Source organism: Suricata suricatta, chromosome 8 (assembly GCF_006229205.1).
Source record: "Suricata suricatta isolate VVHF042 chromosome 8, meerkat_22Aug2017_6uvM2_HiC, whole genome shotgun sequence".
Lineage (NCBI taxonomy): Eukaryota > Metazoa > Chordata > Mammalia > Carnivora > Herpestidae > Suricata > Suricata suricatta.
In genome coordinates this window covers 123,146,754-123,167,024 of record NC_043707.1, presented here as the reverse complement: position 1 = coordinate 123,167,024, position 20,271 = coordinate 123,146,754, and the positions used below count along the sequence as shown (strand labels likewise).

The following is a 20,271-nucleotide window of genomic DNA, read 5'->3' as shown; positions in this document are numbered from 1 at the left end:
AGTGCGTGTATGTATTTAAGGTGATGCTAGCTGCTGTAACAGGCAAACCCAGAGAGCTCCAAGGATTGAGACAACAGACATTTATTTCTTGCTCATATAAAGTCAAATTGACGGGAGGAGGTGGGAGCGGCTCTATTCCTCACAATCACATAGACACCCAAGGTGAGGAGGCTCTAGCATCTTCAGATTTTGACTCCCAAGGTCACCTTGGCCTTGGAGCATCCCACAGATGGATCATGCCTCAAAGTGGTGTATGTAACTTATGCCCATACACTGTTGGCCAGAACTTGGTCACATGGCCGCACCTAAATGCAAAGGGGGTGGGACATGCAGTTCCCTACTGGGCAGCATTTTCCCCAAGATGGCTCTGGCCCAGCCAAGGGGAGTGTGATCTTTGCTGGGCATAGGACACAGTGTTTGCCTGGAACAGAGGTTGGGGACACTGAATCAGAGCTTGATGGGGGGCAGGGGGCGGTGGTCACTTAGAAGTCAATAAGTGGTGCCCAATGTGGGCTGAGACCTGGAAGAAGACACAGGATGCTCCTGACTCTGTGAGGAGCCTGAATTACACATTGTCCCAGCCTTTCCACGGCCTCACCATGGCCCCTCAGTTAGCTTCTAACCCGTACCTCCATGGTTCCCCACAGCCCTCCTGACAGTCCAAACCCCTGAGGCTGGCATTCACAGACCTCCACGGGAGGACCCCAAGTTAGCTCGGCACAGCTCCCTGTATCCCGCTCCCCACATATGCTCTGTGCCTCCCTGACCAGGCTCTCACTGTGTGGGGCCTTTGCACATGCTGTGCCCTCTGGCTGGAAAGTCTTTTTTCTGGTCCTTCACCTTGCAGACTTCCGCTCCTCCTCCCCGATCTAAAGCAGAGGCCTTCTAGGAGGCTCTCTTAAGCAGAGTTAGCTGCTCAGCCAGCTCTGAGACTGAGAGTTTACTGCATACCAGGCACTGCTTGAAAAAGGCTTCACAGGAATTACCTCTTTCACAGTCTCCCAGGCCTACGAGATGGGGAGCCAAGCTTCTGAGAGAGACAGGAACTTGGGTGAAGCCACACAGCTAGTGAGTGGGGGACAGAGTCCAAACCCAGGTATGCACGCTCACGGCTGAGACGTACACTGCCAAAACCCCCGCCTTCTATTAGCCCCCGTCACAATGCATCATCATTATTTATGTGCTTAATAGTTTGCCATGAGCTTGCCGTCTTTCGGAGACAGCAGCTGCACACTTCCTGCGGGGAGAAGTCGTCGCCGATGCGTCCTGGCATCTCCCTCACCGCCATCCCCAGCGCCACCAGGCCAAGGTCTGGGTGGAGATTTTCTCTCAAATAAATCCCTCGCCTGCCGAGAACCAGAACCAGAAATTCCTCAAGTGGTCGTGTGTCATAATCCCCTCCCCGCTTGCCTGTCAGTTTTTGAAAGTTAACCTGAAACCATTTGAAAATGATCTGAGAGGCATAGACCAGCCTTCTCTTGGCGTGATTAAGTGCGATGGCTTTTTAATGATTTGAGCTGTGCCTTCTGTGGTTTGACAAAAATGGATTACCATATATTTCTGAAAACCGTGCCTCTGAAATCAGATTTTTTTTTCCATTTTCTCGGCCATCCTCACAAACCTGTGCTGAGAATGACAAACAACCTGGGCCTTAATTGTTCAGCTGCACGGAGGTGGTGCCTCCCAAGTTCCAAGAACTGCTCTCTTCGGGGAAAGCCTTGAAAGGTTCCTGGGGTTGGATCTTTAGGAAATTGAACTGTGTGTTTTCTCTGAAGCAGGGGGAGCTGTCTTCTGGGCTTGGCATATTTGCTGCATTTGTGAATTGCTTTGGCCCCGGGATCCAAAACAGAAGCAAGTTTATTTTCCCCCAGGAAGCCCGCTCAGAGTTGTCACACCAGGCCTGCAGAGTGGGTGGGTGTGGGCCGGTGGGGTGAGAGGCCTCTCCCTGTGCGGCCCAGGCACACACCTGCCTGTTCCCCGTTTCTGCCAAACTCTACCTTATCCAAGGTGCCCACACCTTCAAGGGGGGTATTAGCAGTCCATTTGGACAGATATACTCACGGCTGAGAGAGGTTAAGCAACTTGGTTATGGCCACTCAACTGGTGGTCATGTACAGACCTAAGTCTTGACCATTCTGACCAGAAGCCTGGGCTTTTTCCACTATGACTACTCCTAAAACACACACACACACACACACACACACACACACACTAAATCAAATGAACGGTGACTCACAGGTACCCCCTGAAGCCCTTTTACATGGAAAGAAAACACCTCACTGTACACCTACTAGTGCCAGTCTCTCTAATATGTGCATTATCTGACATTATCCCCATTTCACAGATGAGTATGTTGAGGCTCAGGTGGGTGAAGTAGTTAACGAGAGGTCACACAGCTAGGAGTAGCCAAAGTAAGATTTGATTCGCTGCCTACCTTACTCCAAAATAACTTCCTCACCCCATCTTTGTAGGATATAAAAATCTGTCCCCCTCACCTCAGCTGGGTGGATAACATAGAGAAGTCTGGCAATGAGAAGCCTGTATTACTTTCAGTGTAAAATGTGTGCAAGTATCTTTTCAGCTAAGGAGGGGTGTGTGTGTGTGTGTGTGTGTGTGTGTGTGTGTGTGTGTGTGTCTGTCTGTCTGTCTGTCTGTCTCCATTTAGATTCTAGAAGGAGCCTATGGACCAAAGAAAGGGAAGGTCCCTGGTCAGTAGAGCGGGGCGAGTCAGCTCCTCCTCTTCAGTGGCTGCTAGGAATGCAGGAGGGGGCCCATCAAGGGCTTAAGGGCCAGGCTCCCAGTCTCACCTGCTCTGGCCCCTTCTCAGCTCTACAGGTGAATTCAGCACGTACTTACTCAGAACCTCCGGAGTGCCCAGCATTAAGCTGGGCTCTTCGCTGACCCCACAGATAAAGATGACCGGCATCTGTTCCTTCTGGAGCTCCAGCCTGTCAGAGAGACCCGCACAGCCTGGGCCAGGCGATGCGTCATGGCCAGCATGTGTCACTCCTGCCGGGGATCTGAGGTGGCTTCCTGGAGGAAGGGGTGCCAGGCTGGTCTGTGTGGGCAGGGCTCCTGCGGGGAGGGGCGCACCGGCTCCTCTCATACAGGCAGCGCCTACACCTGAGGGCCGTGGTGCCAGCCTGCAGGCAGGGGGTGGTCTGGAGGCCCCTCCCTGGGACCCTTGCGGACCCTCTGAGTCTAGCCTGGGTGGTAAGGAAAAACAGACAGCCCTAGCTGCATCCTGATTCCACCCTCATCTGCCTCGGGAGATTTTCGTGGCCACTCTAAGCACCAGAGTCTCTACCTGTGGAATGGGGACATGAGTTGTGCCCTCCTTGTGGGGCTGTGGGAGGCTTGAGAGAGGCGCTGCCCGCGGGTACTCAGCTGCTTGGTGTCCGCCGCTGCACGGGCTGGTGGCTGTGGCTTTGTCTGTGCCGAGGCCCGTGCAAGCGGCCGTGCGTCCAGCTGTTTACACATGCTGGGTGATCCCTCACCCTTGGGACAGTATGCAAGGTAGAGTTACTGTTGGTGCCATTGTACAGATGAGGAAACTGAGGCAGCTAGTAGTGTGGCTCCAAGCTTCCCCTTCCAGCCTCTGCCCTGCAGCTTGGCCATCCCACAACTGGAAGGACCCTCCCCTGGGCCCAACTCCGTACCAGGCTGTCTCCGTACTCACTCTGCCCTGTGTCTGATTTCCTTTCTTTCCCCCTTTCCAGAAGGCATCATTCATCTTGTTATCAGAGCCACGCATCTGCGTCTCTTGGCTCTGGCCCACAGCCTGTGTTTGCCACGATCAATGTGTCGCTCTGTGTGGCCGTGATGTATATCCAAGATGGCACTGTGACCCTGAGCCTGTGGGCCAGGGCGGGCAGCAGGAGGCTCCCTGACAGGGCTGTGGTGAGGCAGCTGGCTGACGCTGCCCCATGCTCAAGGTTAATTCTTCCTGTTCCTGGACTGGTGAGCAGCTGCCCCCCGACTTGGGGCCCCCCAGCTGCCTCAGAGCATGGGCCCCGGTGCTCCCTGCCACTCTCCTGGTGGGCACTCGCCGACCAACATGGGTAGCTCCCCGAGTTGGCCCAGAAGGGGTCCCCACTGGGTCCCCTCCCAGCCCCTCTCCAGACCACTGCGGAAGCCACATGTTCCTCTCCCTGAGTCTGTAGCCTGGCCCCACCCCCTCTCTCTGGCCATGGTCCTCCTTCCGCACTGTGTGTAGCGACCTCCTCTCTGCTCCACAAATCTGTCAAAACTTCCCTCACCGCAGCCTGTTGGGTTTGCTGTGCATCCTGCCTGCCATGGACCCAACCCCTCTCCTGGCCTCAGCCCCTGCTCTCTCTTCCTTTAAGACACGCATGACTCTGACTGGATGTTGTCTGCACAGGCCTGGTTGGTGCCAGTCTCCCCCGCCAGACCCATGGCTCTCTGAGGGTGGAGATCAGGACCGTCCATTCCCCTCGTTTCAGCGCCAGACACGTCCTGAACACTGAGAAATGTGTTCTGGGGGTGAATAAATCAGTCTTGAGCAAGCGACTTAATTCCTGGAAGCTTCAATCTTCATCTGTAAAAGAGGGACAATAATAGCATTGTCACAAGGTTTAAAAAAGATGTGTGTGAAGCATATGGCCCAGCGCCTGGCACGAAGAAGTGCTGGGTCAGTGCTAACCACAGTTATTTTTATTAACCCCAGGAGAGAAGGGGTTGGTGGCTGGCATCGAGAAATTCCACATTCCACAGGCAAACCTTTGTGGGGTGCCGGCACCTTGACTCTGCACAGCCTCTTCCGGGTTCAGTTAACCAGGCTTACAGTCAGCCCAACACACACTTGCTGCCTGGGACAGACTCGAGAAAAGGACACAGGGGACATGGATTACCATAATGACGGTTGAAAGGAATTCTTTTGATAAAAGAGTTCAGAAGAGGAAGACCCCAGATCCGGGAGGGGGAATCAAGGCTGTCTTCATGGAAGCAGCAGCATTTTCTCTAGGACTTAGAGTAGACATTGGATTGGGAAGTGTGCAGAGACATTTGGGGTGACAGGAGGGCATTCCGAGCAGAGGTAATAGCTTGAGTCAAGGGCTGGAAGCCTAGAAAGAGGGGACCACACAGTGTAGCTGGAATATGGAAAGACTATTAAGAAATAAGGCTGGGGGCTCCTGGGGGGCTCAGTCGGTTAAGGGTCTGCTCAGATCATGATCTCCTGGTTTTGTGAGTTCGAGCCCCACGTCAGCCTCTGCGCTGGTAGCTTGTTTGGGATACTCTCTCTCTTGCTCTCTCTCTGTCTCCTTTCTCTGCCCCTCCCACTGTCTCTGTCTCTCTCAAATAAACTTTAAAAGAAAGAAAGAAGGCTTAAAGAGCACGAATCCATCAGCCTCTTCCAAAATAATGTTGGGGGAAAATGATTCCACAATGAGTAGCAGACAAGTAGTGTTTCTTTCTTTCTTTTTATTTTTCTTTAAGAGTTATTCATTTTTCAGAGACAGACCGTGAGGGGGGAGGGGCAGAGAGAGAGGGAGATACAGAATCTGAAGCAGGCTCCAGGCACAGACCCCGATGCAGGGCTCAAACTCCAAACCATGAGATCATGACCTGCGCTGAAGTCGGATGCTTAACCAACTGAGCCATCCAGGCACCCTTAGGAGTGTTTATTTCTTCTTCGTATAGTTGCAGATAGACTGGACTGTCTTTTACTGAGGCTGTGCTCATCAGGGTCCAGTCTGCTCCACCTGCCTCTCACCCTTCTTGGACCAGTGGCTATTTGAGATTTGTTCTCATCGTTAAAAGTAGAAGCGAAAGAGGGCCACCCCAGCCATGCAAGCATATCAAACTTCTATTCAAGTCATGTTCATTAACCCCATTGCGTCTCACAGCCAAGCATAAAGTCAAAGGCACGGTTTAATCCTCCCTCCCCCACCATGAAGCCAAAGCAAATTTATATGGACAAGACCAAGGTTTATGGGCTGGGGATCTTTGCTTCTCCCATGGAGGTGGAGGGAGGGTACTGAGCAATCTTCTGACTCAATGGGTAGAAGCCAGTGTGTGTGGAGGGACTCAGGAGCTGCCCAGAGCTGTGGCCAGACTTTCGTGTCTCTTGGAGGGATCAGCAGAAGGCTCTGTCTTTTCCTTTCCCCAGTGAACATTAAGTGTATTGAAAATGCAACAGTGCCTGCCCAGCTCCTATCCTGCCCTCCTGAGGGCTCATGCCTCCTCCCTGGCTGGCACAAGAGCCATACTGTTCTTTCATTTGGGCCAAGGAGGTCAAGGATCTGCAAGGGATCCTAGCTTTGCCAGCCCCAGGGTGGTTTCCTCTGCCGGAACTGAGCCTTATGATAATAGGCCCATGCACTGGGCATCCTCTTGTACCGAATGCCTGCTGACTGTCCTTTGTGTACATTTCTCTGAACTGGCCATGCCATTCTAAGAAGGAGACCTTATTATCCAATTTTTCTGAAGTCAGGTGAGCTACCCAAATCACAGGCTGGGAAGGAACTAAGCTAGAATTAGAAACAAGCCTACAAGGCTGTGTATGGCCTGGAAGGTGGCACCTGGTCACAGCCCTGCCCTGAGCTGTAGCCTTGGAGATGAGATACCACTGTAGCATCCTGGGCTCCATGTCCTCCATCTGCCTTTTCTTCTCTCTGAGATGTTCTAAGATAAAAGCAGTTACGATTTTGATCCTCAGCCCTGAGGGAGGGGGGTTTTAAAATACAAGTTTCCCCAGCAGTCAGCACCCTCAGCTCTTACATAAAAGCAAACAAATACAACATTAACATTTTTAAAAACACACTCTGTTTTCCAACAAGGAGCCCTGTCCAGTAGACCCGTTCTGTGAGCCGTGTCCAGTCATCCGTCACATTGACCCTCATTCAGCAGTCGGCCACAGCAAACATCCTCCGGCCTGTGGCAGCAAAGCGTGACGTCTGTTTGGGAAGGCTGGAGGAAGCCATTAGTTCCACCAGGGCCATGATGTCGGCACGTCCCCACTTTGTCCCTGCAACAGTGTTTTCCTTGAATAGCTGGCCACGGCTGTGTATGATATGATTTCTCCAAGGCCAAGAGCCCTTCTAAAGTGTTTAGGGACCTTTGAGAAGATGCAGTCCGTGTTTCCACCGGCCTTCTCTCACCTCTATGCCTCGCCTGGGGACGGATACCTGGGCCACTGGGAAGAGTCAGGTGCAGCCAGTGGCCATGGCGTTCACAGGCATGTACAGTGCAGTGGAAGCAGTGCTGTGACCGGGGGGCCTGCAGCAGAGCAGGGCAGGCTTGCATAGGAGAGCGTGGTCGGGTCTGCTTGGTGGCTCAGGAATTCTCGAGAGATGACTCAATGCTCCAGCCAAGGCTGGGACAAAGAGCAGGTGTTCGCCAAGCCAGCTGGGAAAAGGAAGGGATCCCGGGCATAGGGACCCATGTCAGCAGAAACCCCATGGCATTTGGGGTGCTACTAATGGCATCACGTGGATAGAGCATCGCATGCGCAGAGAGTGGCAGAGAGGCTGGCGAGGCTGCCAGGGTATGGACCACCTGTGCCCTGTATACTGTGCCCAGGGACTTTGAATATGATCAGGGTGTTGAGGGCCCAAGAAAGGCAGTAGCATCGCCAGATCTGATCATCTTTTATTGATTCACTCCTGGTAAGAGCATTCTGTTGAGTGCCAGGATTCATTCCTAAAATATATCTTCTAGTCCTTCCAGAGGCTCCAAGAAACCTCTGCCTGGAAACACACATCCTCTGAACTCACTTTCAGTGATCCAGGAAATAGACATCATGGGAAGATTCAAGAAAAATATTGTTACTGAAGGAAAAGGAACCGGCTCAGACCTGACAGAAACGCAGAGGTCCTAATCCTTATGACGATTTCATGCAGTTTCATGCAGCCGGAAGATCTCACCATACAGGATGCTGTGATTTTAAACAGTACACTTTGGGGGAGTGGGATATCATTTCCATCAGCCAGATACCCACATAGCAGGACATTCCGGTTGCTACTGGTACATAAAGAAATTACTCCAGTATTTGGTGGCTCACGACAATGATTTTCTTATGCTCACAGATTCGGTGGGTCCAGAATCCAGAAAGGGCACAGTGGGCGCAGCCTATCTCTTTACCACCATGTGTGTGCCCTCAGCTGGAAAGGGTCGAAGGGTAACCTGACAGGTGGAGCCATTGGAAACTTTTGAGTTCTCGTGTGTAGGATTGATGCTGGCAGTTGGCTGGGAGTCCCCAAGGGGCTGTCAGTCAGAAAACACACACACACACACACACACACACACACATACACACACACACACACACACGCACACACGCAGCCTCTCTTGTTCTCTCTTCCTGGGCTCCGTCGCTCTTCCTCACAGTATGGCGGCTTGTCCGAGGCATCAGTGTTCCAGGGGACAGGAAGTGGAAACCGCTAGTGTCTTAAGGCTGGGGCCTAGAAACTAGCACATCGTCCCTTCTACTTTATTCTTTTGCTCCCAGGAGTCACCGAGGTCGACCCAGATCCAAGGGGAGGAGCCTTGGAAGGAGTCCCTCTCATGGGGTGGGGTACACTGAGGCCGCCATGTTTGGGAACTCCCACCCGCCCCACAGCCACACTGGTTTCTTCGGAAGCTGAGAAAGAAACACTTGTGTTGTTTCTTTACAGATTAAGAAGGGTCTCTATGGATTATGTCATCAAATTAAATGCAGCCATTAGAGTATGGCTCTGAGGACACTGCAGTAACAGGCTATGCTTTGGGTGATTTTTTTTCCTTCTGAATGTTCTTCCTGGAGCTTATGTTGCCCGGCCTGACCCATTTCTCTTTGCTAATAAAACATCACATAAAAGCCTCATCATCATTAATACAGCAGAGTCAGGAGAGGGGATACAACTCTCTGTCTAGCAGGACAGGGTTCCCACCCAGGCAGGCCCAGGGGTGGGAGGGAGGAGGTGACAGGAGTCGGGGGCCAGGCCCTTGTTGAAACTGACCCACGCACGACAAATAGCTTTGCACAGGACCATGGTGTGGACACACAAGGCCACCGTGGCCGATCTGGCCACAGCCTGATGGCAGGGTCTCCTCTGTCTCTTGGCACCAGCCCCTGGCATAGATAGCTAACCTGCCCCAGATGTGGTCACCACAGTACCTTGCATGGTGAGCTGTCTGTTCAACCCATTTACCTTCACCTCTGGGTGCCAGACCATAGCTGGTCACTGAAAAATGTGAATGAGCCACGGCCCCTGCAAACCCTCCCCACCCAGAGCGATGGGCCTTTTATTCTCAAATACTTAGCAGGCACCTGGGACGGGCTGGAAAGTGTCCTAGGCAGTGGGGGACAGCAGTGGACAAAACAGGGCCCTCCCCCTCATCTGCTCCCTTATGAGAAGACAGTAAATGGGGAAGCAGATCCACACATGACGTCTCTGGGATAAAGGTGCCGAGGAGGAAAGAATAGAGAGGTAAGGGGAAAGGGTGGGGGTGCTGTTGTGGTAGCATGATGGAAATGGCCACGGTCTAACAGGGAGCAGGCTTGGGGGGCTGTAGGAACAACATGCAGTAAGAGTGGAGTGAGAGAAATGAGGAAGGGGAATGGGTGATGAGGCCGAGAGAAAGCTGGGGCCAGATCACGGGCCTCCGAGTCCAGTGGGAGCCATGGGAGGATTGTGAGCAGAGGAGTAGCATGATAGGACTGGCATTTTCAAGGGATCCTTCGGGCTGCCATGTCGAGGATAGATGGGCCAAGGTGGTGGGTGGGGAACACAAGGGTAGAAGCCCAGGGGCCAGTTAGAGGGCTCTGGGAATAAATCCAAGAGAGAGAAGAAGGTGGCTGGAGCAAGGTGGGAACACAGAGGAGGCAAGAAATGGCAGAGTCTGGAAATCTTGCAGAGAGCCACCAGGATAGGGTGCGAGCGAGAGAGATGCAGAGTCAAAGGCTTGTGAGGAGGGGCTTGGCGTTAACCCCTGTGGTTGAGGAGCAGGTTAAACATGAGCCACCCGTGTCCTCCCAGGGCTGAGGCAAGGTCCTGACTGGGAGTTGATATCGGGGAGTCCTCAGTATATAGGTGGAATTGAACTAAGGGAATGAGGGAGGGCAGAGAAGAGAAAAGGCCCAGTGATGACAGAACCCATCCATAGTGGTCTGGAGAAGAGCAAGAACCAGCAGAGGAGACTGAGAAGGCACAGTCACAGGGTTAGAAGGAAAGGTGAGAGGAAGAGTGGTGTCCCAAAGGCCTCGGTCAGCTCAGAGCAAGCCCGATGCCAGGGAGGCGTCACCCATCAGAGACGGGCCAGCTCGGCTCCCTGCCTTTCCCCTTCCCACTCTCACTGGGCAGCTGTTCCCCGTGCCTAGAGATGCGTTGAATCACACAGGAGCCCTGCACTTACGGAAGGGCAGGCGCACGTAGATTATCGATTCTTTGCCGTGCGGTGAGAGTGGGCAGCTCTTGTCACAGAGACGGGGGTGCACAGAATGGGGGCACTCATTGTGGGAGCTGCTGAAGGTGTTCTCAGGGGAGGAGAGTCCAGGGAGGGCAGGAGCATGTGTAGACCACGGGGTGGCATTCACAGTGGCTTCCTGAGCTAGGAGGGCCTGGTGGACTCTAGATCTCCCCATGTGAAGGTGGCATAGGGAGGCCGTTCCTAACAGTCTGCAGAAGAGTCACAGAAGGAAGGACACCTAAAGAGGCCACAGGCCTACTTGGGTTGGGGGTTTTGGCCTTTGGGGCTGCTTGGAGACAAGGTGCAGAATTGATGCAGGGAGGCAGTGGGAACCCTTGACCCCAGGAGCTCACAGGTGGTTAGAAGGTGAGCACAGCCCCCACAGTTCAGGGCAGGGGTGGGAAGCTCTTTCCTCAGGAGGTTGGCTGGATGGAATCCAGGAAGGCTGCCAGTGGGAGGTAGAGCTTGGAGAGCACGTGGGCTTTGAGTGTACCCAGATGCCCAGAACAGCTTTCTTGGCAGAGGAGAGCACACATGCCAAGGTATCGAGGCAAGAGTGTGCAGCACGTGTCCAGGGAGAGATTAGCCCGATCCTCTGGAGTCACACCCAAAAGCCCCGCCCCACTGCCCCCACCTCATTGCATGGGTACTGGGAAGCCCTTGCAGCTTCCTGAGCTGAGGAGGGACACAGTTGGGTCTTGTTCTAGGAAGACAAGTCAGGCAACAATGCACAAGGTAAATTTGAGGGGAAGGGCAGGGGTCTTGGAGGTAGGAAGACCCTTTGAGAGGCAGGTGCCCACCCAGATCAGGGGTGTTGATGGCCTCAGCCCTGTGGGGCAGAGAGGAGCCAGTAATGGAGGAGCTCCGCAAGGCCTTAAGGACCCCAGAAGACTGTGGAGGGGCTGCCCAGGGCCAGCTGGGGGCAGGGAGGGCCACACTCCCATGTGTTGGGTTAAGCTCACATGTAACTAACACAGTACTGACTCCTTTCCATCCACTGCCCTGTTCAGCCCTCCCTGTTGCCTTAGGAAGTAGGTCCTCCTGTCATCCCCATTTTGAAGATGAGGGACACGTGACCCAGAAAGGTACAGTGACTTGTCATGGCACATAGCTGGTATGTGATAAAGCCAGGAAGTGAACCAACATCTCCCTGATGAGGCCAGTGTTTCAGGATGAGCTATGGGATCCTGGAAAGAAGACAATGAACCGTTTTGTCAAGCCCCTACGGTGTCCCAGGTGCACACAGGCGACTTTATCAGAAAGACCAGGCATGTATAGGATTCCTTTATCTCAGCTCAGGAACCTGCAGTGGCTCCCCAGTCCCTAGCCCAGGGGTCTTACCTCACTTTACAGAGAAGAACTTTGATAACTTGGAGCAGATGTGTTGCTGGCCCAAGCTGGGGTTTGAACCCAGGGTTGTGTTCTTTTGACACACTCACTGCCTGGCAGGAAGGGGGTGGGGTGGGTCCCTTGTGCACCACAAGCATTCAGAGCTGGAAGTGGGAGAGGGAGACAGCCTGAAGCCTGCCTCAGGGCCAGGTCCAATGGAGTTTCCAAGCTGGCTGCCTGCCTTTTTGTCCCGCTATGTCTCCATGCCTGTAAACCATGTGCCTGTTCTCTGAATAGCGCTGTGTGTTTTCCCCCGAGGAGCCGCCCTGGCTGGCTGCAGGTACAGATAGAGTTGAATTTGGGATCGGGCCTTCTCTCTGGCCCAGCCTGGCCTCTGGGTAACCTCTGGCCTGGAATGAAAAGCGTTCCAGTAAGTGCCTTGCTGGCCCGGAGCCCAGCTGTGGGGTAGGTGGGGGCCCGGGTGAGAGATCAACTGAGGAAGGATACGGGAACCTGAGAGCCGGGCAGAACTTTGCCAAAAACTCCCTCAGCGAGCTGCCGTCTCAGCCGGTGCCTCGGGAGCATTTGGGAAGGAGAGCTGGTCACAAGGGGTCCTGGCTGCCCTTCCGGCCCAGCCCAGACCCTTGGGCCTCTCTGGGCTCAGGCTCAGCCGAGGGAAGGAGAACCCCTGGGGTAAAAACACTGGGCAGCTCAGGGCAGGATTTGGAAATGAGATACTCTGGGCCTCGTCCCCTTGGCCTTGGGCTTCTCTTCAAGCCCTCACTGGTCAGAGCAGCCTCCTGTCCCTTTGAGGGTAGGGCGGGGTTAGCAATCAGGTCCCACTGTTTTCACAAGGAATTGAGAGAAGTTGGGCTCTGCTCTGCCTTTGATCTGATCCCAGGTATGTCCCAAGCCCTCTCTGGGGTCCATTATGAAATTTAGGGGCAGGGCAGTGGGATCTTAAAAATTCCTTCAGTCCCTTGAAAACTCGAGTGTGAGGCCCTGTGATGTAACAGGAGGGGGGCGCAGCTTCAGAGCCAAGAGGATGGACACGTGGCTGGTGCTCTGTGGCGGGCGCATCTCAGCATCCGTGTCTCTCTCCCACATCCGAGTTCCCGTGCCCACTACCTTTTCACCTGACAGTAAAGCATTCCCATGAGCCATGGTTAGCCATTGGCAACCACAGGGAAGCAGCCAGCATAAACCATGAAAGATCAACTTTGCTTGACCTGAGTGTTTTCCTGCCAATCCTTCAGTGTTGGAGGAGTTGACATTCTGGAAATTGACTTCATCCCCAATACTGAAACCATCCTGGGACGTCCAGGGGGCTCGGTTAAGTGTCCAGCTTCAGCTTAGGTCATTATCTCGCAGTCTGTGGGTTCGAGCCCTGTGTGGGGCTCTGTGCTGACCGCGCAGAGCCTGGAGCCTCCTTCAGATTCTGTGTCTCCCTCTCTCTCTGCCCCTCCCCTGTTCATTCTCTGTCTCTCAAAAATAAATAAACGTTAAAAAAAATTTTTTTTTAAGTACTGGAACCATCCTGGGATGCCTGACTGTGGGTTGGGAAGCCCTTGCTTCTGGAAGTGGATTCTAAACCCAGCTTTACCCTCCTCCCAGTTTCTCCTGCCCTCCCATCCTTTTCCAGGCCTAGAGAGGCAGTGGTTTGAGTTTTAGGAGTCTCTGCCTGCAGAGTCAACACAAGTGTGAAGTTAGAGAAGCGCTAACTAAGGAGATTAGATGTGAACTCTGAACACAGGCATGCCCGCAAAGCCCGTGCTCGCTTCAGACTGAAGTGGGGCTCTGCCAAATGCGCTCCAAAGCTCCTCTGGGGGAAGGCAGAACTTGGGGTTCTCACTGCTTTGAGCCCTGCAAGGAGGAGCCATCAGTCCTCTTAAGCTACATGTTGGTGGGGCGCCTGCATGGCTCAGTCGGTTGAGTTCTGGCTTCGGCTCGGGTCATGATGTCACTGTTCGTAGGTTCAAGCCCCGCATCGGGCTCTGTGCTGACTGCTAGCTCAGAGCCTGGAGCCTGCTTCAGATTCTGTGTCTCCCTCTCTTTCTGACCCTCTCCTGCTCATGCTGTCTCTGTCTTTCAAAAATAAATAAAAAACATTTAAAAATTTTTAAAAAAGCTACATGCTGGAATCTAAAGGAAACTGCTGCTACTGTAGTTTTACGGAGTTGATAGGAGGCAGCTGTCTCTTGCAGGAAGCCCTCCAGATGGCCCCAGGCCCATTTCTTTCTCCCTCCTTTCTTCCTTCACAGGACTCTACACTCGGGCTCTGGCTGCCCCACATGGGGAGGCCTCTCTCCTCACTCTCCCACCCAGTCCGTGGTGTGGAAAGCTGTGATATTTTGCACCATTATCTCAGCTCTTACTCCCCAGGATAAGAGGCTAAGACCCAGTGGCAGGGGCCAGGTCTCAGAACTTGCGCTTTCTGGACTGGCCGTCCTAGAGTGGCCACAAAACCTTTGGTTTGTGCATTTGTTGGGTTTCTTTGCCCAAACTTTCCTTCCCCCCTCTTTTTTTTTCAAATGGAAGCAGATTTCTGGTTATAAAAATAATCCATGAGCCAAAGAAGTCAAAAGGCACCTGTGGGCCCAGCACTCAGGGGGCACTATTGAATCACATCTTGCCTGACTTATTTCTGTGTAGGCTCATCCACATTTGGCTTATGATAAAGAAATTATATTGTGTTCTTTTTTTTTTTGCAACCTACATTTTTTTTTAACTTAACAGATCCCATGGATATCTCCCCAATCAACAGAGCCTACCTAACCTGCATGGAGGGCTCCATAGTGTCCTATTTTGTGTCTGAGCCACAGTTTATATAACTAATCCCCTATTGTTGGACTTGAAGTTTTTTTCCAACTTTTCCCCATTGTATATGGTACTGCAATAATAAATCCCTTCCCGGATGACTATTTGTAAACATCTATTTTTTCCTTAGAATAAAACAAGGAATAGAATTGAAAAGCCAGATGACTGGCATATTAAGATTTTGTAAACGAAATGCCAGCTCACCCTCTACCCAGTGACACAGAAAAGTGGTGGGCGCTGGCCTGGCCCTGATGGTTGACTAGCTGGCAGATATGAGCGGACTGAGAGGTCTGGGAAGTGGTTGGGCCCATGAACTCGGTGTCCCAGCCGGCTGCCCACTGTCTGGGGCCCCAAGGAGGAAGCAGCCTGGGGTGGGCGGAGGGCGGGCGCCTGCTCCTAGACTTGCCTCCAAAGGTGGGTGACATTGGAGTCTCCCTGGATGGTGCCTGGGCCAGCCTCGGCCTCGGAGCCTGCCCGGGCATGTAGAGGGGACCTGGAGAGCGTAGCTTGTGTGGCTGGGGATGGGACGGGTAGGAAGGAGCCTGGGTCATGCCTTCGATCTCGGTGCCTGCAGGAGGCCTTAGCGGGGCGACCATCATTGACTCCCTCGACACGCTCTACCTCATGGAGCTGCAGGAGGAGTTCCAGGAGGCCAAGGCTTGGGTTGAGGAGAACTTCCACCTGAACGTGGTGAGTCAGACACCCTTGGGGTGTTAGAGCCGAAAGGGGTCCGGAAGGTCAGCTCCACCCTGTCACTTCTGAGACGCTGGAGTTCTGTGCACTCTGCCGAGTCCCCTCTCCTCAGACCAGGCTCGAGTTGAGTTTGAGATCTGGCCAACCCATGAGCATTTACCAGCCAACGGCCCTTCCTTCCCCTCCCTGGGGTGGCAGGCACCCAAGAAGTCCCTTCCAGGGTTGAATCTGTCACACAAAACGGCAGCAATAGGCTGGGAGCAGTGGTGTATCTGCTCCGAGCTGCTCTAACCTGGCGCCCCCACCCCACCCCATGCTGCCCTCTAGAGAGAGGTGAGGGGCCATCCGATAACAGTAACCATGACAATGCCTAGTCCACAGGTTTGTTGTGAGAGTGAACTACGGAGGGTTACAGCAAGCATTATAACGCTATTAAGTCTGATTTGATGTAAGGGGGTGTCCTCCTCATCATCATCATCATTGTTACAGTTATTTTGAGGCATGTTATGCCTTCTGGTGGTCTGTGTGAGAAAGTCAGAATCCTCCCATTTCCTACCGCATCTAATGGGAGAAAGGCCGAGGTGGGAAAAGGAAAGGGTATTTTCCTAGGCCCACCTTGTCCCTGGGCAGATAGTGGATAGAGAGTGGGCATCAGGCAGCTGCCTACGGTGCCAGGTGCTGGCAGGTCCGAGGAGCCTGGGGCACATTCCCACACGCTGGGGCAGGTTAGGGAGGGTCCTTGGAAGAGAGCAAGATGGGGTCACGTCCCCTCTCTGAGCCTTGGTTTTCTTGTCTAGAAAATGGGAATGAGGACTTCGCCACGCCCCGTAAGCCTAACAGAGGGAATGGCTTCACAGGCACCCCATCCCAGATGCAGGGTGCTCAATGTTGTTGTCAGCAGTAAAGGACAGTGACGTGGGGAGCACTGGGGGGCAGGGATGGTAATAGCAGGCCCTTTTTAGGAAGGGCACCAGGCATCTCACCTGTGCCACGTTGCACCCCATTGCCACCCCGCTCAGGGTGAAGAACCTCGGGCAGAGAAAAGCTAAATACCCTGCCCAAAGTCCCAAAGCCGAGTACGAGGCCGAGGTGGGATTTTAACTTAGATCTGGTCCATGGCATGGTGCCCCGACACCCGTGATTCACAGTCCAGACCTAAGAAAGAAAGAAAATGATTGAGGCAAGTGCAGACATGCCCTGAGGGCTACAGACCTGAGGCTGAGAATTGCTGATCACCTACCAGAACCTTCCTGGCACCCCTCCCTCTCAGCCTAGGCTTTGTCCTGTTTGCCCCAAAAGCTCCTCAGAGAACCTCCCCCACCCCCAGCTTTCGTCCTGCTAAGCCAGGGAGCTCCCTCAGGAAGGGGAGGTGGCTCCCCTCCGGCTAATAATCAGCCAGCAGCTCCCCTCCAGGTTCTCCAGCATCTCGGCAAGCAGCCAGGCATAATTTTGCTCGGATGACCTCGGGCAAGGGCTGGGGAAGAAAGCCAAACCTGGCGTTTATTTGTAATGCTGTTAACGTGCTCCGGTGGCAGCTGCCAAGCAGGTGTTGTTCCCTCTCAACTTTTGCTCCGAAAACCACCACCCCGTGCAGCCTGGCCTGCTGGGTGAGGAGGCCCCCAGAGCCCAGCGCAGCGGCAGTGTGGGGGAGGACTGTGGCCAGAGTGACCTGTCTCAAGGACCTGGCTGTCCCTGGGAGCCCTCCAGGCGTCTCACAAGTGTCCCCCACCCGCCCCCGCCCTCCCCTTTCCGCCGCCCTGCAGAGTGGAGAAGCATCCTTGTTTGAGGTGAACATCCGGTACATCGGGGGACTCCTCTCCGCCTTCTACCTGACGGGAGAAGAGGTAAGCTGGCTTTTCAGGGACCCCGGGCCCTTCAGGTGGGAAAACGTTTGAGAGAACATCCAATCCCGCTCCCTCATCTCACCAGTGAGGAAGCAGGGATGGGGTGGGGGGGACTTGCCTGGGGCTGCCCCTGTCCACCTGCAGGCCCTCCCTCGTCTTCCATGCCACACGGTCCCTGCAGCTCCTAGCACAGCACCCGCCGTCGGGGCTCAGCACGGGCTTGTAGAGCTGCTGGACTGGTTTTTGCAGGAGCTGGTTTTCAGCACTGATACAGCCAAGACCGTTGTTTCACCATTTCCACCCCTGGGGCCCTTCAGCCTTGTCCTGCTCCACAACCGCCCCTCGGGTCCCCTCCTGGGCGCCAGCCACCGGCCAGAGGCCAGCTCCAGGTCTCAAGGGGCAACAGGGAGGTGAGGCAAGCCACCGGGGCTGGTCACAGGTCTGAAGTGCAAGACCTCAGCCTTGGGCAAGCTGTGTTGGCTTCCAGAGGGAGGGCTGTGCAGTGTGGGGAGAGGACAGCGAGCCCTGGGCAGGCAGCGAGTCAGAACACCTGGGTCTCATCCCTACACCCCACCTGCCTGGGATCTTGAGCAAGTTGTCCCCCACCCTTGGGCCTCGCTTCCTTCCCCACCATGGGGATGGGCTCACAGAGCTCTTGTGAGATGGGTCAGGAGGGATCGGGGTTGACCCTGAGCTGACCGGCCCCAAAGCCCATATTCTCCATGCTGCAAGAGAATCTTGAAAACCACAGAGCTCTGTAGAAATAGAAATAGGAGGCTCTTCCTTGATCCTTATAAGGGGGGGGGCTATATTATTTGCACTATGAGGCATGTGTAAGGCAGGGATGCAGGTCCTAGCAAGAATAGAGGCAGGAAAAGTAGCGTAAAAAGCAGTTCCTCATGGTGTTGCCTCAGTTTCCCCATCTCACTATAAGGATCATCAGTCTGACTCTCCAGGATGCAGACAGTGGGGTGCGGACACGAGTGCCTGTGACTTAGAAACCGTTCACAAAGCCCAGGGAGTCCCCGTGTGCCTCCAAATCCCTGAGCAGACAGGCTCCTGAGGTAACCAGCCCTATAAGACCCTCAGGAGCCCCTGTTCTCTAGCCATGCCATGCTGATCCCTGTTCTCCAGCCCCTGTTCTCCAGCCATGCCCTGCTGATCCCTCTATGTCCCCAGAGACTGTTCCATAGGAGCCCAGTCTCACTGGTCCCTGAACACCCCATGAGGTGGGGGGTCTTCACCTATTTGCAGATGTGGGAACTGAGACTAAGAAGGAACTTGCTCAGGTCGCTGTTCCCTGAGGGTTGTGCTGGGTCTGCTTATGACCCCGAGGCCTTTCGGCCACAGGCCTGAGTTGTAGCCCCCACGCAGCCTGGCCCAGTGTCACTGCTTGTCACCAAGGCTCAGCCACCCCGGACTGAAGCCCCCCTGATCTCTGTCCTCAGTCTTGCACACAGTGGGTACCTGGGAGGTGGGTCTTTCTGGTCCTCAAATTTCCCAGGAGTATTTGTGGAAGGGTCCCGGAGACCCCAGCCCCCTCCTGGACTGAGCCCTTTCTTTGCTGCTGAGGAGACCTAGGGAGGAGAGTCCCCTGCTGGGTAACCAGCCCTATAAGACCCTCAGGAGAAGAGCAAGCTTGCAGACAGCCTCTCCAGGTGATGTGTACAGGGCTTTTTAAGTTCGCATGGCGCATTTACTTACATACACCTGAGCTCCAGACGAGCCCCGTGAAACAGCCATTTAGTTAGTTCCATTGCACACACAAGGCTCAGAGAGTGGCTCACCGAAGGTCACACAGCTGCTAAGTGGGATGATCCGAACCCAGGCTCTCGTTCCCAGCCCAGAGCCCTTTCCCCTCTACAGAATGTGGTTCTTGCAGGCTTCTCTCCCCTGTCTGTTCTGGAACCTCTGGGCCCCTGCCTGTCACTTAACATGGCTGTCTGCAGCTGTACTCTCTGTGTTGGAAAGGCAGCTTGGTATCACTTAGTAGCTCCACAACCTTGGGCAAATTGCTTCTCTGAGACTCAGTTTTGTCATCCTCCAAGTGGTCAGCACCTTCCCCACAAGGCTGTTTCGAGGACTAAAGGTCATGTAGGTGAGAGCTGACACAGTGATGCACTGTGATTTATAATAAGTAATATATGCATTTGGTCTGCATCCCATTTCTGGCAGAGCTCCTAAAACTGTTGGAATTTCCTAAGTGATGAGAGCAATAAATGTGTCTTTTGCTATGTTAATTGGGTGACTTTTGGACCCCACTGAAGGAAAGGGGCTGCTGGTTCCTAGGAAAACCTTGTTCTTAGAGGTTGTTAATTTCAGTCCCACCACCCTGACTCCCAGGGACCGGACAGGGACTGGATGCTGAATCGGTAGCCAGTTAGTAGTGGTTTAATGGGTCCTGCCCACTTGATGAAGTCTCCATAAAACCCCAAAAGGATTGGGTCACAGAGCTTCTGGTTGGCTGAACATTGGGAGATCTGGGGAGAGTGCCACAGCTGGAGAAAGCATGGGAAGCTCCATGCCCAGTCCCCACCCCTTACCCTGGGTGTCTCTTCCATCTGACTCTTCCTGACTTCTAGTCTTTTATCATGAACCAGTAATCCAGTAAGTAAAATGTCCCCTGAGTTCTGTGAACCAGTCTAGCAAATAGATCAAGCCCACAGAGGGGTTTGTGAGAACATCTGACTTACAGCCGGTTGGTGAGCAGCACAGGCAACGAGCTGGACAGACAACTCGTGCCTGAAGTGTCGGCGGGGCAGTCCTGTAGGACCGAATCCTCAAACTGTGGAATCTGATGCTGTCTCCAGGAAGAGAGTGTCAGAACAGAGTTGAATTCTAGGGCACCCAGCTGGTGTCTGGCAAATTGCTTGGTGGTGTCGGGAGACTCCCACACACACACACACACACACACACACGCGCGCACACACACACAAACACACACACACACACACACACTGGAATTGGGTTCAGAATCTGTTATATACCTGCCCACTTCCAACAGAATAAGTAGGACTAGTATTCTTCTGTTCCCAGTGGAGCCATCCTGGTCCATACACGCCCCCCGCCCCCCACGTCCTCCCTGCTGTGGCTGAGACCCTGCGGCACCCACCAGAAGAAGGTCCTTCTGGAGGTGGAGACGTGAAGTTCCCTAAGAGCATTTAAGAAGATTTAGCTA

General features: G+C 53.8%; 1 protein-coding gene across 2 annotated transcripts in view; it reads left to right on the top strand.

The window, feature by feature from the left end:
* The window catches only part of MAN1C1 (mannosidase alpha class 1C member 1), a 140,353-nt gene that overhangs the window by 93,225 nt on the left and 26,857 nt on the right, over window positions 1-20,271 (top strand). For both annotated transcript variants that reach the window (XM_029948324.1, XM_029948323.1), the window contains exons 3-4: window positions 15,131-15,246; window positions 17,013-17,093. In XM_029948324.1, coding sequence (XP_029804184.1) covers window positions 15,131-15,246; window positions 17,013-17,093 — 197 coding nt within the window. The remainder of the gene's footprint in view (window positions 1-15,130; window positions 15,247-17,012; window positions 17,094-20,271) is intronic.